The sequence below is a fragment of the Takifugu rubripes genome, chromosome 17 (assembly GCF_901000725.2).
Source record: "Takifugu rubripes chromosome 17, fTakRub1.2, whole genome shotgun sequence".
In the NCBI taxonomy this organism is placed as follows: Eukaryota; Metazoa; Chordata; class Actinopteri; order Tetraodontiformes; family Tetraodontidae; genus Takifugu; species Takifugu rubripes.
The window spans coordinates 11,287,835-11,302,563 of record NC_042301.1 but is presented as its reverse complement, the minus strand read 5'-3'; the positions used below and the strand labels follow the sequence as shown (position 1 = coordinate 11,302,563).

The following is a 14,729-nucleotide window of genomic DNA, read 5'->3' as shown; positions in this document are numbered from 1 at the left end:
TGGAGTTTAGTGCTTACTTGCACACACATGCATGCACATGAATGCCTATAGGAAGCTCAAGACTCACCTGCTGCTGTCCCAGACTGTCTGGGAGAAGATATTGGATATTTTAGGAGAAAACAATGACCATAAATAATAATATCCACATTGTGAAGTATTCTACATTTAAATTGGTTTAGTTTGTTTCTGTGACATTTGATTGTGTATTATGGCCGCTGTCAACGAAGCATGTAAATATTATTTTGTCTTCATCCAGAAGAATGTAATGGATTAAGATTTAATCTCTTTTGATGGAAGATCGTGTTTGACAGGTTTGTTTTAGTAACAGAAGAAATCTGTAGTCAGGTGAACATCCGTGGTGGCTTTTTAAGGGGGAAAAAAGATTCCAGGCATGTTTTTAAATGCCCTTCCCTTTTGTTCAAGCATGTGTGTGACCAAGATTTGTATGTGTGTGTATTTTTGTGTAAAATATGTTCCACTGCAGAAAACAAAAACAACAAAGAATATGGAAATATTTGTGTATCTGTCAAATTTGGTTTAGGTTCTGTGCTTCAATAAAGAATTATGTCATTTTATTTAATCTAATTTACAACCTTAAAGCATTTGGTTTGGTTTAATGTGTGCATTATCTTGTGTTCATTGTTTACAGTTGCATGTTTCATTACTTTTTTTACATGAGTCTGTAAACTGACATAAAGAAAGAAAATACTTTCACAAGATCAAGTCATAAAACATCCCCAGGCTTTTTCTTTTTTGCTTTGAAGAAAATTCCTCTATGAAAATCCATTCAAATTTTTTATACTAATTGCACCTTTAGTATTGCTTTGTATGTTTTTTATTGTTTTATCCATGTTCATATTAATTTTCTATTTTTGAAGTTCCGATTAATGAACATATGCTATACATGAAAATTGTCTGCATTATACTAGTGACCACTTGGTGGCGCTAAAGCTGCACCGAATAGACAGACACAACGTGCGTTTTTAAAATATAGCTTGTTCTCATTTTTTTTAGAAAACCGGTTGTCAGAAAACAAATAATATTTAGTATGTGGTTTAAGACAAACAATTTTGTCCCAGGAGGAAATAAATGAATAAATGAATGAGAGCACAGAGAGGACCAGGCTGTTCTGTAATCTGGTAGTCCATGTGACCCTTGTGACCCTGTCTTTCTCCCTTATCCTCTTATTGTCTCTCAGTTTAGCCGTGAGGTGACAACCACTCTGCAAGCCGAGCAACGTTGTTATGGCGAGTCCAGGGCAGAAAGTGGTGCTGATCACAGGCTGTTCCTCCGGGATCGGCCTGAGGATGGCCGTGATGCTGGCCAAGGATCCGCAGAAGCGCTTTCACGGTGGGTGCTTCGAAAACAGACTGCACGGAAAAATGTTGTGGGTTCGTCTCCCTGGACTCTTTGCAACTATACAACTGCAACAAAAATGACTAAAAAAATTTTTTAAATGTTTTTTTTACCTGCTGACATTATGTTAAACTCTTACACCAGCAAGGCTCTAGTTGGCTTTGAACATAAGATGCTTAAATCATAAGTATTTGTAAAAGTGGTATTATGTCCCTAAAGCCACAGATATTTCTGTGCTTATGAACAGCCTAAAACAGCAGAAAATAAGACATAAATTTAGCGTGTTACAACAATTACTGTAGCAATGTAACAACAAATACTGAACCTAATATTTTATGAATTTCTCCTTAAATTCTTTAACAAACTGCATGTACCGGCCTAAATGAATCAGCTCAGATCCAAACTGAACCGGTAAACTCTTAAACAACCAAATGTTGCTCTTTTTCCCACTGACCAAAATAATGTCAAAGAAGCATTTGATCTGATTTGATCCAGACTAAAAATTTGCAGCAGAATGAAGAGTTAAAATCACGCTAACGGGCACAATAAGCACAGATATTCTCACTGTTTAACTGGGTGAAAGTCACACAGTTTGGCCTCTGACCCAAAATCAATCTTTCATAGCTTTTAAAATAAACACAGACAATAACTAAAGAACGCCGCAGCATCAGACTGATTATCGCCTGGCTCACAGAGCATTTGGAATGCCTATTTCTGGAAAGGGCAGGTGGCAGCCACTATAACAGGACCACTAATACTTGTTTGCAAAGACGTCTTTACTAAATTAATGCTATCGGCATTATAATTTACTAGAGCTCTTCAGAGGTCTTACCACCATTCAACAAGCATCCCAAGACCTCTTCTAGAGGGACTAATACTAAATGCATTGATTTGACTTTTACTATTATTGGTATTGAAAAAGCTTAATTCCTTTTATTCGATGAACCCCTGCTTCTCAGTCATCGCAACGATGCGTGATCTGAAACGGAAGGACAAGCTGCTGGAAGCTGCAGGGGACACATACGAGAAAACCCTTTCTTTGGCTGTTCTGGACGTCTGCAGCGACGAGTCGGTGAAGCAGTGCATCAACGGCATCAAAGATCGCCACGTGGACGTCCTCAGTGAGTAAATCACCTCTTCGTCACGCTGCTCCACAAAGCTTTCAGCTCAAACTCACCGTTGCTTCCTTCTCCTGCCCAGTCAACAACGCAGGTATCGGCCTTGTGGGCCCAGTGGAGAGCATCCCCATCGAGGAAATGAAGAAAGTGTTTGAGACCAACTTCTTCGGGGTGATCCGCATGATCAAGGAGGTGATGCCTGACATGAAGAAACGTAGAGGAGGCCACATCATCGTGGTCAGCAGTGTGATGGGCCTACAAGGTTAGCAAACTGTACAGAGACATTTTAGAGGAGTGATGGAGGTGTGGTGGAGTGGGTGTTAAGAGATAAATGACAGACACACCAGCTTAGGCCTGATGGATGCGACAGGTGTGGATGGAAGGATGAACAAAGGTGTGAATGGCTGGAGGACAGGGTTTGACGTGGGCCATCCAAAACTGATAACGCGTGCACTTTTTTGCAGGTGTGGTGTTCAACGACGTCTACGCGGCCTCCAAGTTTGCCATGGAGGGTTTCTGCGAGAGTTTGGCTGTGCAGCTCTTTAAGTTTAATGTCAAGTGAGTGCCAAATCCACTGAAGCATTCCGCTAAACAGGGTCAAAATCCATATTATTCCAGCACCATTGGAGAAAACACGACAGGATGTTGTTTGTTCGGTGAAATCTTGCTTAAATAGTACATCAATCACGCTCTGTAGCTGCCTTTTATCCTCTCAAACTGGTGGTTTGTCGCTCCACAGCTTGTCCCTGATAGAGCCGGGTCCGGTCCACACAGAGTTTGAGGCGAAGATGATGCAGGATGTGAGACAAAAGGATTTTCCCGGGACTGACCCTGAAACGATGCATTACTTCAAGAACGTGTATCTTCCTTCTGCAATCGACATCTTTGAGATGTTTGGACAAACCCCCGACGACATTGCCAGAGTAAGTCTGTCTCATTCTTCCTGACTGAAAGCTTCATGTCTTATTCCATCCCACCTCTGGCTCTTTGCAGTGCACCGTAAAGGTTGTTGAGTCGAGCAGACCGCGATTCCGCAACCTGACCAACCCCTTGTACAGTCCCATCGTTGCCCTGAAATACGCCGATGACACTGGGAACCTGTCTGTTCGTGCCTTCTACCATATGCTATTTAATATGGGCTCCGTCATGCACGTGAGCATGACTGTCATGAAGTATCTCACCTGTGGATGTCTGAGGAGCAGGACGATTTCACCAAACTAGAAACAGCCTACAGTACTTTCTGTATGCCTGAGAACACCGTTAATGACCAATGTATGGTTCATACTGTAATGAAGTCCTATTTTCTCCTTTACTAGAAGTGTAGCTGTCTATTGAAAAAAAATCAAATATACGTTTTCTGGAATTCTGTGGAGTCTGTCCAGAGTGCCAAAAATAGGTGTTTTAAGTGTATAATGTCTGTCAGGCTTCTGTTTCCTTTCATTATTTGGAAAAAGTAGTGGATTATAGTACTGCAAATTGTTCTTTTTAAGTCATTGTAATTACATTGATGTACAGATTATATGAGATCTGTCAAAACCTCAGAATAATTTAGGCTTTTCACTAAACTGTGGTCACCTTCATATCACAGGTTCATGCATTTTCATTCAATGTTCTTATGGTGTAGTGATGCTGTCTCTGTTGTTCATTACATACATCATTCATTTGTTGCGTCTACTTGTATAAATGGAAGTAAATAGAAGAAAGTACTAGGCTGTATTTAGAACAGTATGTAAATTAAAAATAATATCCAAAAATGATTGTTTCCTTGAAAAGGTGTCAAAGCTATTTTAGATAGTAATTAAAGTGTAGGACATTTTACTGTCAAATGTAAATATGTAAAATATCATAGCTCAATAAACCGATTTCTTTTTCTTTCAAATGTGACGTTAGTTTTGATTATTTTATTTACTCTTTAACTAGATTTAACGAGCTGATCCAGTTATCGGTATTCTACTGCTCACGCCTGTTTGTGGGACTCGCGGGAAATTAAAACTAAATCGACATCAGCATCATCGACCATCAAAATAAAGCAAACGTGATGCCGTTGTAAGTCCAGTTCTTGTGTTTTACATTTAAGCAAGGGTTGACATTTAATCATACAAAACATTTATGTGAGAGAGTGTAACTGTCGACTCACAATCCATACTAGTTTCGTGTTTTTTGCCTTAAGAGCTCGCCAAGACATGCTTTCTGGACAGGTTAGCTTTCTTGCTATGTTGAGCTAACCTTCCGAAAAGCTCCATTAACATTACACTAAACAACAAAGTGAAAGTACTATGATGTCTGAGATGCATATTCATTCTGCCGTGCGTGTGTCATGTCCAAAAGTGCAGGATGGACGACACTGTGACCGACATTCTCCAGTGTGAAGAGCAGCTGAGGACTACGCTTCACTGCGAAGACAAGGACAAGGTTCTGCCCACCAAATTACACACTTTAACCGTACAGACTGCCTTTAATCCTGTGTGTTGTGACTGAATATTATCATTACAGCTTCGCAGGAAGTTGTTATATTTACAAAGAGAGTACCACAGGACCGCCCAGAGACTACAGGTTAGAGACTTTCTTTCAGCTTGCATCGACCATTACACTTAAAATGTTCTCTGCGTTCTATTGATGTGGTTCTCCTGACAGCGAGCTGAGCGTTCAGAAGCCGTGCAGAGGTGTGTGAGGAGCAGGATTACACAGCAATGCAATCATAAGAACCAGGAGGGACGAGAGGCCACAGACAATCCTCCTGATGACCCCTCTGTGCTGATCTCAACCACCACTCCTGCTCAAGATGCACAATGGAATGGACACGCTGGAGGTCATTTTAATTAATTACACTGGTGGTTTCTCTTGCAGTACATGGTCAAACTGACAATTAGATAGAAATTACCTTTCAAGCAACAGAGTTACTAGCTACCAGATGATATAAGTGCAGCTGTATTGTAAGTGTGAACAGTATATGTGTATAATCTTAAATGTGAATGCTGTGCTTTCTCTTAGAAGTGGTGTTGTAAACCTAATAAAGCAGTTAGCATAATTATTATTATTTACCGATGTGAAAGGGTGAGATAGGGATCTTTGCAAATGAATGATTACATTACTTAATAAATACACTTTGCATGTTTTAATATTTTACGATATCCAACAGATTTTGAGAAACTCAGGAGCCGAGTTGTCGGATTTCTCCCTCCTCTGGATGCAGCTTGTCCACAAACTCCAATTTCCATTCATGAATCCACTACTGACGAAAGGCCTAGTCCCTCCCTGCGCCTGCGCTCTCGACGCAGTCGAATGCGTTGGGAAAGGCAGAGTTCATTAGTGGGTGTGAGCACAGATGGCAGTCAGAATGGGCAAGAGCCTAATGAAAGGATGGAGGCTGCTGCAACACAGACGACCAAAGGAGATCAAACAAAGCCGACAGAGGTTTTTAAAGAAAGTGAAGAGCTGTTTTCTGGTGAGGAGTCTCCTTCCCTGCTCCATACACACTCGAGTGCTTTTGGCCAAAATGAAGAGAGAGATGTAGAGGAAAAAGTCATACAAGTAGGACCTGAGCAAACGGACAAAGAGATCAAGCTGTCTATAGAAGCACAACAAGAAACACAGCCATTACTGTTAGCATGTAAATCTGCATTACGCAGGGAAGAAAGTGAACAAGAGGGAAAACAAACTGAAAGGAAGAAGGCGGGATTAGAGCAAAGCGAGGATGGACAGAGGGATGGATGTCTGCAGAGAGGCACCAGAAATGTTGATATGGTTGTAGAAGATGGAAAAGATTGTGAAAAAGGTGATGACAAAGTTAAAGAAGATAAAATAAACATAGATCAGGGAGACCGTGATACAAAGGGAGTTGGTCTTCTGGAGTCGTGTACTTTGGTGGAGGGACTACTTTTTCCTGCAGAGTACTACGTGCGTACCACGAGACGCATGACGTCTTCACAGAGTCAGCCTGACATGCAGGCCGTCATACTCTCTCAGCTGAACATTGGACGACATCGTAGAAGACGGGGCAATGGAAGAAGACTCGCACACAGCGGGGGGTCAAATAGCCAAACATCTGATTCAGTCGGACCTTGTAGCAAATCCAAGGAGGCTGACATGTCTGACGAGACAAACCGTCAAAGCTCCAGTGAGAATTCAGGTCGAGTCCCAGATAGCCAAATTAAAACCGATGCTTGTTTTTCTGCAGCAGATTCTACTTCTCGTCCGGCGAGAGGACAGAAGAGGAGGAGAGGGAGAGGCAGGGGGCGGCCTCACACCCCTCGGTGCTCTTTTAGCCCAGTCACCAGGCCACAAGGACTTGAACATACCTCAGATAATCCCCAACTCACAAACAGCCCGGTCTTACTTTCTCCTTCACCTTACAGAACCACAGTCTTGCCTTGTCCTTTGCCCTGTTCAGCTGATGAATCAAAGTCTTTTTTAACTGGTCCAGTACCAGACGATAAGCAACACCCACCCAGCTCTGCTTCTGAACATGTGGCTGGTATGACTGGAACTAAAAACAGCCCTGCATCTGGACAGAACAGGAGGAACAGATCCTCCCAGCTGAGTGGAAGTAAGACTTGTTTTAATACAGATTATTCAGTTAAACGCAATTTCCTTCTACATGAGCTACAGTGAATATTATAGGTCCAGCTTGTTTGAAGCTATACTCAGTTGTTCCTGTTATAAAAGTAAAGGTACTTTTAAAAATAAAGGTACTAATTTTGTTTTACTTTATGCCCTGCAGGTCAAGAGAGCTGTCATTCTTTCACCATGCCCTCTCCTCCTGCTGCAACAGCTCTTCCTCTGCCCTCTCTGTCCCTAAGCTCATTGCTTAAAGACCTGATTAAGTTTGATGTTCAGCAAGATTTCCATCTTCCTGATGACCAGTTTGCCTCCCTGAAGCTACACAAGCTCCATCAAGTTGCCGTGGAAACAGGAGTTGAACACTTTTCATCACCATCTTATTGCACACGGAGGAGCGTCCGGCAGTTTGTGTTAAATCACAGCGGCGGCGATGCAATCACGCCACTTCCGGTCCCGTGCGGCTCCACGCCCACTCTCCCATCTTCACCCGATACAAATAAAGCAAGCCCCTTCTCTACTCCATCTGTAGGAGTCCAGAACGCACTGATGGCGCCTGATACTACACAGGGATTTGACCAAGAGAAGACAGAAGGGTCCCGGACTGAGAGCTGGGGTCTCGCTGCCTCGCCAGAATCTGTGTCAGCGATGGGAGGACGCGCTGCTGACCGTGTTGATCAGTGTCAGGAGCAAGATGCTGAACTGACACATCGTCCTGGGAAATTCCATCCCGAGGAGACGCAGGGCTTTACGAACCTCACAGACGACGGAGCTCTTCCCAAAACCCCCTCTTTTAGTTGCCAGTCGGAGAGAACTTTCAAGGAACCTCCTGACACCAAAGAGACAAATAAATGCTGTGACCCACACACGAGTCCCTGCATGGACAATAAGAATCAGAGCTCTTCCCTCCGGTCACAGCTACTGCTGAGTCCTCTTCTGGCATCAACTCTCTCCACAACCACGCACCTTCACTCCTCCACCCTCCCCTCCAGCCCCTCACTACCATCACTAGGAGTTACCCCCCAGACCGAGGCCGATGCCCTTCCTTTCGCATCGTCGCCCTCTGCTCCAAACCTCATCCCGCCTCCCCCTCATAGCCCCTCCACTCAGGCCCTCCCCCCTCCGCCTCTGTCACCCCGCCCATACATCCCCCCCAGCCAGCCTCCCACATGCATAGCCAGTCAGGTCCAGGCCTCGTCTCGGCCCGTTCACCTGGCTGAACCTGCAAACGAGACGCACGGCTCAAACATCCAATCTGAGGGTCCTGAGGGAAATCGAGGCTTTAAGACAGAGGCAGAAGATGAAGACTTCAAGAGCTGCACGCAAACTTTAAAGGTACCGGGTTTATATGTTGTAGTTAGAATGCAGTTTTCAAGCAGATAAAACAACAACATGGTGATTCTTGTGTGCATGTTTGCGTACAGTCTCCATCGGGTGGCTGCCTGGTCGACGCATGCTGCCTTCCTGGATCTTTGGGTCATTTGCACGTGGCAGCAGCTGGAAAGTGGGCTGTGTGCCTCTGGACCCAAACTTCAGATTCTGATTGGAGCTTAGTGCACACCTGGTCCTTTAATGAGGTGAGTGTGTGGGCATGTTTGCACAGATGTGTGTTTTTTGAGTTATATGTGCTGGTTTTGCTGATTTTTAATCTGTATCTGACAAGTTTTAATCCTTATTTTCTGTCTGCAGATGGTGATCAATATCTTTCCTGTTGCTGATGCTGCTGGGCTGATTTGTGTGACTCTGGGCCAGTTAGAAATCAGAGAAGTGAGGTAAGTGAATGCAACACACTAAGCTAAAACGTTACCAGCCGAAAAACGCAGAAATAAAGACACATGTCGTCCGTGTCAACAGGGTGCTGTCGTGCTCCAGTCTCTCACAAGTGTCGCTCTGTGACGGTTTGGTACAAACTGTCGCGGCTCTGTCCAAATCCAGAGTCGTGACCTCAACACATTCAGCATCTGGCTCTGCATTGCGGGTGTTTACGCTGTCAGATAGCGGCAGGTAACACGTAGAATGTTGGTGATGTTTCTTGTATTACACTGTGGCTGCATCACACTGCCGTCTCTCTCTCTCTCTCTGTGTCTCTGTGTCTCTCCACCCATCAGCACATCAAGCTCTCAGCCTCTTGTGTCTCCTGGCATTTGTGTTGGTGCTCTCTCCCCGGTCCACGGGCTTCCAGATGCTCTGATTGGCACAGATGACAGCGAACGACTCTTCATCTGGTAGGCAAGATCGTAACTTTTCGTTATTGCTTTTGCTGATTAAGTAGAATCGGGTTGAACGAGTATTTAAAAACATGTCTATTTGGAAATCACAGGAATTTAGATACTGGACAGCTGCTGCAGAAAGTTCTCCTTGGAGATGGTTTCTCCCACGTAGCCTGTCTCAGAGGATACTCGTACAGCGTGAGTGTGTGTGAGGGGCTGATGAGATGATCTGCTGGCAGTTTGGAGGATTTTTATTTGCCTGTGTTGCACAGGGAGTATTATTTGTCCTGCTGCAGCATCAGTTCCTCAGCTCCCACCAGGAAGGAGGAGGAGAGGTTCCAGTGAAGAAAAGGAAGAATATGGGCCTGCTCTCCTTGGTGGCCGTCAACCCTCTCAGTGGGAAGTCCGTCCTGGCTACTCGGTTGTACCCACCCAGCACCTGGTCCAGCCGGTGAGTTGAGGGCCATCGAAGGCTCATGCCTGCAGCGTTGTTGCCTTCACGGCGTTAGGTCACTCCTCGGTTGACATCCAGCTCTTCATCCAAAACGTCTTAATCACTTTGCCAGTCAGAATTATGTACTTTGCTGCGTGTGCTGTGTTACCGCTACACTCCCTTGTGTTCTTCAGGCTGTCTGATGTGGATGTCGACGACCGCAGCGTGGTGGGTTTAAGTCAGAACGGCTGTGTCTGCGTGTGGGAGCTTGGGCGCAGAGGGGTCCCAAGGACGGTCAGGGCTCCCGAGAGTGAAGGCTGGCAGCTGGCTCGCTGGGGGGGAGGAGGGACGCTGTTAACTGGACACCACAACGGTGATGTGACTTTACACTGCTGCAGGAAGAATCTGATTGGAGTACAAACACTTTAATCAAAACCAGTGTTTTTCTGTCCCTGTGACAATGTTCAAATGGAGATTTTAATTGATTTAGAGATGCTTTTTAAGGTGAGCCGCCGTTCTTCCTTCACTTGAACTGATTTGAGGTTTTAAGCTGACAAATTCTGGATTCATACTGACATTACTCCAGACTAAACCTCCGTTACTCTTTCATGAAACAGCATGAAAACACACTGGCCTGCTGTGTTTCAAGATGTTTGGCTTTTAAAATAGTTTGAAATTAACTTTTATCACTGCTTCGTTGTTACTTAAGTGTAGAGTTTGTATATTTAAAGAAAAAAAAGGTTTACAGAGTTTCTTTTAATTGTTTGCATTAAATATTTGTGAAATACACTGTATTTTTTACCTTTTTCATGCTACCTAAGCGAATTTTCTCTTAAATATTGTCGGGCCATTTTAGGAGATGCACATTTATGAAAGGCATTTTATGGATAAGGCTAAACATTTGCATCTTGATGATTGCATTGCTAAAAATTCTAGTGTCTGAAATTTCATACCAGTATTGAAATTATTAACCCTTTTAAAAACTCCAAAATACTTCAACTGTGATTGTAGTCAATTATATTTCTGTCTGTAAAAGTGTCCTCAAGGAAGAAAAGTGACTTTTCTTCTCAGGCTGGTTTTACTGTTTTGGGGATCTGAATGGAAAAAGCAGTCTTATTTAACTTTAATCTCCACTTTAGAACAATTGGCAGCGACACAAATGACTAGTTATATTTCAGGGTATATGAATAACTTTGTTATTCCAAATATGAACTATAATGGGTTATCAGGAAACATGGACTCTTATTTCCAATTTTCTTGGTTTAAATCATTTACAGGTTACTTCGGTTCAATGCTATTTCCATTTAAAACAAGCAGATATATTTTAAATCTTTAGGTCTTTTTAATAAAAAGGAAAAAGCAACTCCTTTGAGAAAGTTTATTTGAACTTGGGAATTAAAGAATTAAAATCTTTAACATGTACATATATTTAGTGGTATGTACACATTTGGGCATCTTGTACATATAAGAGTAAAGTAAAATAAACTGGAAACAATGTACATGATGAAGACATTACATGGTTCTCCACATAGACAAACACATAAAAACAGACAAAACAGCAGAAAAAGATCATTTCTCACCCACACAACCTCCAAGTTGCAAACCTCAGTGGTGTTTGGTTTAGAATACAAAGAACCATGAACATATTTTGAAGGACAAGATGATTCCAGGCGTTTCCTATTTCTACTACGTTGTCTGATTTTATTCCAGCAAGATTAAAATGCTTTTGTACAGTATTAAAACTACTGGCAGATCATCCCACAATAATCCTAAAGTAAAAGAGCATTTACAGGGTCTGGACTCTGGGAGGCAGACAGGAAGAAGCAGTCAGTGATTAAAGACCAGAGTGAACGAGTGGTACGAGTCGGTCTAACACAGCCGGGTAGGATTATCTGTCCAGCAGCTTCTCCACCATCAGCTTGGCGTAGCGAAGGCGGCTGGCCAGCTCCTTACTGCAGCCAAACTCCTCTAGCAGAGACAGTTTGTAGGTGCGGAAGTCTCGTTTCTCGTCAATGTAGGTCACCGCAGCCATGAGGGGGCACAGGATCAGCTTGGTGTGGTCCTGACAGGGGTGGGACAGCCAGAGCGTTTTTTCTCTTTCAACCCAAACCTCGACAAGCAAAAGGTTTGTATAGATAACTCACCTGGAAGAAGTTGATCTGGACGGTGCCGTTGCTCAGGTGCAGGACAATGGCGCTCTTGGTTCTGAACCAGAGGGACAGATAGGGCAGCCTCGCCAGCTCGTCTCCTTCCCGCCGTGCGATGTTGGCGCCGGCCTTCAGCAGGTGCTCGCTCATGTAATTGCGGAAATATTTCAGCAGCGTTATCTGCGGGCCAAAAAGGAAATGAGTACACCGGATGATTTCCTGTGATGAAGCTAAAAACAAGATTTCCCACCTTCTTGTTGAGAGTTGGAGGGTACGAGCGGACGTTGAGGTAGGATTCAGCAGCCGTCTTGTCAATGTACTGCAGACTGTCTCCATCGGTGTACATGATGAGACGCGTGTAGTCGTTAAACAGGACGCCTACGCTGTTGTCACACAGCTGGTAGCCTGAAATACAGACATGTTACCATAACAGCCTTGGAACTTGAGATCTTAATGTACTTAGTCTTAAGTGCTTACCTAAACCATATTTATCAGAGTAGTCGACCCATTTGCTGATCCAGAAGATGGGAATACAGGCGGGGTCCTCTGCCTCTTCTGGAAAGAAAAACAAAAATGCAATTAGTACTGAAATGCAAAGACTATCGCCCAAAAAGGGGAGCCAAGGGGAGTCCGTCACCTTGGCAGACGACGGCCTTCTCGGAGGGTTTGGCTGCAATGAGAACGTTCAGCTGCTGCAACATGTCCTTCAGGTGGTTTTCTGCTGGCTCGGGCTCCCTGGAGAGAAAAGACAACCCCTCATTTAAGAATCCTTGATTAACTGAAGCAAATATGGACGCTGGTGTCAATAGCGGGAGAGAGTTTAAGACGTTTCTAACCTTTGCATGGGCTCCTCCTTCACGTCCACCTTTTCTGTGCCTGCTGGAAAGAAGAGCTTCACCATCAAATCCTGTGGATACTGAATATCTGGATACATTTAGTGTCTCGAGATCATTACCCTTGTTGTTAATGGCGGCGAGAGGGCGTCTCTGGTTCAGCTCCGCCGCGGCGGACGGCCCCATTGAAAAACGAGGCGGCACCGTGAGGCAAGTAGTGGGCAGGCGTGAGGGGACGTAGCCCGATGTAAAGAACTCATCTGCCTGCACGTCAGAAATGGTCGGCCTCTGAGTCGGGTCGGCATGCAACATCCTCTTGATGAGGGACGTTGCCGCTGGGTTGATGTGCTGCAGAGATAGTTGTAAATCCAGGTTAAGAGGAGTCTGCAAAGAATATATGATTTGCATGCTATTCACAGAAATACCGGCAGGCCATCTCACCCAGGGGATGGTGTAGCTGTTCTTCTTTATGCGATTGTAGGTCTCCTTCAGACAGGAAGTCTCAAAGGGGGGCTTACCCACCAACAATGTATACCTGGTGGAGTAAAGACGGTGACCATTTTGAGCTGGTTGGTCTAAAAATCATGAGTTTGCTTTGTTTTTGACTGCGTATTGTGACTTACAATATACATCCAAGAGACCAAATGTCCACTTCATAGCTGTGGCCTTTCTTGCAAAGCACCTCCGGTGCAATGTAGTTGGGCGTGCCACACAAAGTCTTCTTCCTCTCACCATCGAACTCAATCCTGGTGGCCAAACCAAAATCCCCTAATCAAGAGAAACACATTAGTAAAGCTGGACAACAGGTTGTCTACATTCCTTAAAAACAAAAGACTATTTCCACTGCAGACACCATATTGTTTGTGTACGTGTGTCCAAATACTCTCGATCTTACCGATCTTGACCTCCATGTCGTCATTGAGGAAGATGTTCCCCAGCTTCAGGTCTCTGTGAATGACTCTGTTGTTGTGCAGGTAATGGACTCCCTTCAGAAGCTGGGTCATGTAGTAGCGGGCTTCAGGCTCCGTCACAGCCTTGCGACGCTTGTGCAGCTCCAACAAGGACTGGGAGAGATGATTATTTCAATTAAAGGAGTGATCATTTAATTATTAAGTAAATTTGGGGGGAAACGTCATTTGATTTTCTTGGAGGACCATCAGGGCCAACGGCCCTTTGAAAGGAAAGATAACATGAATGCTCGCTCACCCTTCTCCTGCAGATCTCCAGGACGACAAAAACGAAGTCGTCGTCCTCGAAAAAGCCGTGAAACCCCACGATGTTGGCATGGTCGAGACTTTTGTGAATGGCGATTTCGGAAGTCATCTTCTCCCTCTGGTGTTGCTTCAGGATCAGGGACTTTGGCACAATCTTCCCGGCGAACGTCTGCTTCGTCTCCAGGTCGGTGATTTCGTAGCATTTGGCGAAACCACCTTTCCCCAGGAACCGTCCCCTTGCGTATCTTCTCATGGTGCGTGGATCTACCAGAACATCTGGGATTTCTTTGAGAGGAGCCGATTTGGGGTCGACATGTGCCGACGGGTTCGTCGGCTTCGCAATGCCTGCACTCATTTTAGACTTAATCACAACTCGGCTCTAATAGAAACGACAGGAAAAAAATCCTCAGTGTTTTCTAAAAAATATATATATATATCTTAATGGTTGAAACTACCGCTAACTCCCTCGATTCTGACGTTAGTTTAGCTGCAAGCTAGCTTGATCCCATATATTAAAATTAAACACCAAAGTTACTCAAAATTTGACTAAACGATTAAAAAATAGAACGTGCAAGTTCCAGATTTAAAAAAACAAACAAGACATGAAACTAATCGCAGACTTATCCCTCGGTGGTTGTAGCGTTGTGGGCTGCGTCAACAGCTTCTGAAAGAAGTTTAAAATGCTGCCACGGTCGTTAGAGTCCTCTCTGATTGGCTGGTCTGATTTGAATTCAGAGGCGGCAAAGCATCGTGGGAAACTCGTCATGGAATCAGCCAATCATTGAGCCAGAAGGGCACATTCCATGGTTTGATTCGTCAAATTCTTTGTGCTTGGGGTATAGAGTGCTCATGGGAAATGTA

General features: G+C 44.2%; 3 protein-coding genes across 5 annotated transcripts; 2 read left to right on the top strand and 1 right to left on the bottom strand.

Moving 5' to 3' along the window:
* The first annotated feature begins 1,192 nt into the window (after positions 1 to 1,192).
* LOC101079988 (retinol dehydrogenase 8-like) lies at positions 1,193 to 4,330 on the top strand. The gene is made up of 6 exons (XM_003972305.2): positions 1,193 to 1,350; positions 2,316 to 2,477; positions 2,557 to 2,736; positions 2,939 to 3,032; positions 3,214 to 3,397; positions 3,468 to 4,330. Exons 1-6 carry the CDS (start codon positions 1,245 to 1,247, stop codon positions 3,693 to 3,695), a joined length of 954 nt encoding a protein of 317 aa, XP_003972354.2. The 5' UTR covers positions 1,193 to 1,244; the 3' UTR covers positions 3,696 to 4,330.
* A 105-nt stretch (positions 4,331 to 4,435) lies between these two features.
* On the top strand, positions 4,436 to 10,468 carry palb2 (partner and localizer of BRCA2). 2 transcript variants are annotated; one of them, XM_029850529.1, is made up of 13 exons: positions 4,436 to 4,520; positions 4,803 to 4,886; positions 4,968 to 5,027; positions 5,109 to 5,283; positions 5,614 to 7,020; positions 7,195 to 8,366; positions 8,456 to 8,608; positions 8,721 to 8,803; positions 8,886 to 9,035; positions 9,140 to 9,256; positions 9,352 to 9,439; positions 9,514 to 9,692; positions 9,869 to 10,468. In XM_029850529.1, exons 2-13 carry the CDS (start codon positions 4,809 to 4,811, stop codon positions 10,101 to 10,103), a joined length of 3,897 nt encoding a protein of 1,298 aa, XP_029706389.1. In that variant the 5' UTR covers positions 4,436 to 4,520; positions 4,803 to 4,808; the 3' UTR covers positions 10,104 to 10,468. The 2 variants fall into 2 exon arrangements, with proteins under 2 accessions (XP_029706389.1, XP_029706388.1); XM_029850528.1 differs by lacking the exon at positions 4,436 to 4,520 and adding an exon at positions 4,550 to 4,672.
* Positions 10,469 to 11,038: 570 nt separating this feature from the next.
* plk1 (polo-like kinase 1 (Drosophila)) lies at positions 11,039 to 14,583 on the bottom strand. Of its 2 annotated transcripts, none has more exons than XM_003972355.3 (11): positions 13,861 to 14,583; positions 13,550 to 13,718; positions 13,278 to 13,422; positions 13,096 to 13,189; positions 12,777 to 13,002; positions 12,658 to 12,697; positions 12,459 to 12,556; positions 12,299 to 12,376; positions 12,072 to 12,226; positions 11,819 to 12,001; positions 11,039 to 11,736 (listed from the first exon to the last, which is right to left on the bottom strand). In XM_003972355.3, the coding sequence occupies exons 1-11, from the start codon at positions 14,221 to 14,223 to the stop codon at positions 11,563 to 11,565; spliced, it is 1,725 nt and encodes a 574-aa protein (XP_003972404.1). In that variant the 5' UTR covers positions 14,224 to 14,583; the 3' UTR covers positions 11,039 to 11,562. The 2 variants fall into 2 exon arrangements, with proteins under 2 accessions (XP_003972404.1, XP_029706412.1); XM_029850552.1 differs by having other exon boundaries at positions 12,658 to 12,700; positions 13,861 to 14,582.
* Positions 14,584 to 14,729: the final 146 nt, after the last annotated feature.

What these genes read in the sequence shown, in the direction of transcription:
- LOC101079988 (XM_003972305.2), top strand. Translation starts at nt 1,245, where the DNA reads ATGGCGAGTCCAGGGCAGAAAGTGGTGCTGATCACAGGCTGTTCCTCC. An exon ending in CAGTGTGATGGGCCTACAAG is followed by an intron (nt 2,737 to 2,938) that starts GTTAGCAAACTG and finishes ACTTTTTTGCAG; the next exon opens with GTGTGGTGTTCAACGACGTC. An exon ending in CCCCCGACGACATTGCCAGA is followed by an intron (nt 3,398 to 3,467) that starts GTAAGTCTGTCT and finishes GGCTCTTTGCAG; the next exon opens with TGCACCGTAAAGGTTGTTGA.
- palb2 (XM_029850528.1), top strand. An exon ending in ATGGAATGGACACGCTGGAG is followed by an intron (nt 5,284 to 5,613) that starts GTCATTTTAATT and finishes GATATCCAACAG; the next exon opens with ATTTTGAGAAACTCAGGAGC. An exon ending in CCCAGCACCTGGTCCAGCCG is followed by an intron (nt 9,693 to 9,868) that starts GTGAGTTGAGGG and finishes TGTGTTCTTCAG; the next exon opens with GCTGTCTGATGTGGATGTCG.
- plk1 (XM_029850552.1), bottom strand. Translation starts at nt 14,223, where the DNA reads ATGAGTGCAGGCATTGCGAAGCCGACGAACCCGTCGGCACATGTCGAC. An exon ending in CTCCAACTCTCAACAAGAAG is followed by an intron (nt 12,002 to 12,071) that starts GTGGGAAATCTT and finishes TTTGGCCCGCAG; the next exon opens with ATAACGCTGCTGAAATATTT. An exon ending in TCCAGATCAACTTCTTCCAG is followed by an intron (nt 11,737 to 11,818) that starts GTGAGTTATCTA and finishes CACCCCTGTCAG; the next exon opens with GACCACACCAAGCTGATCCT.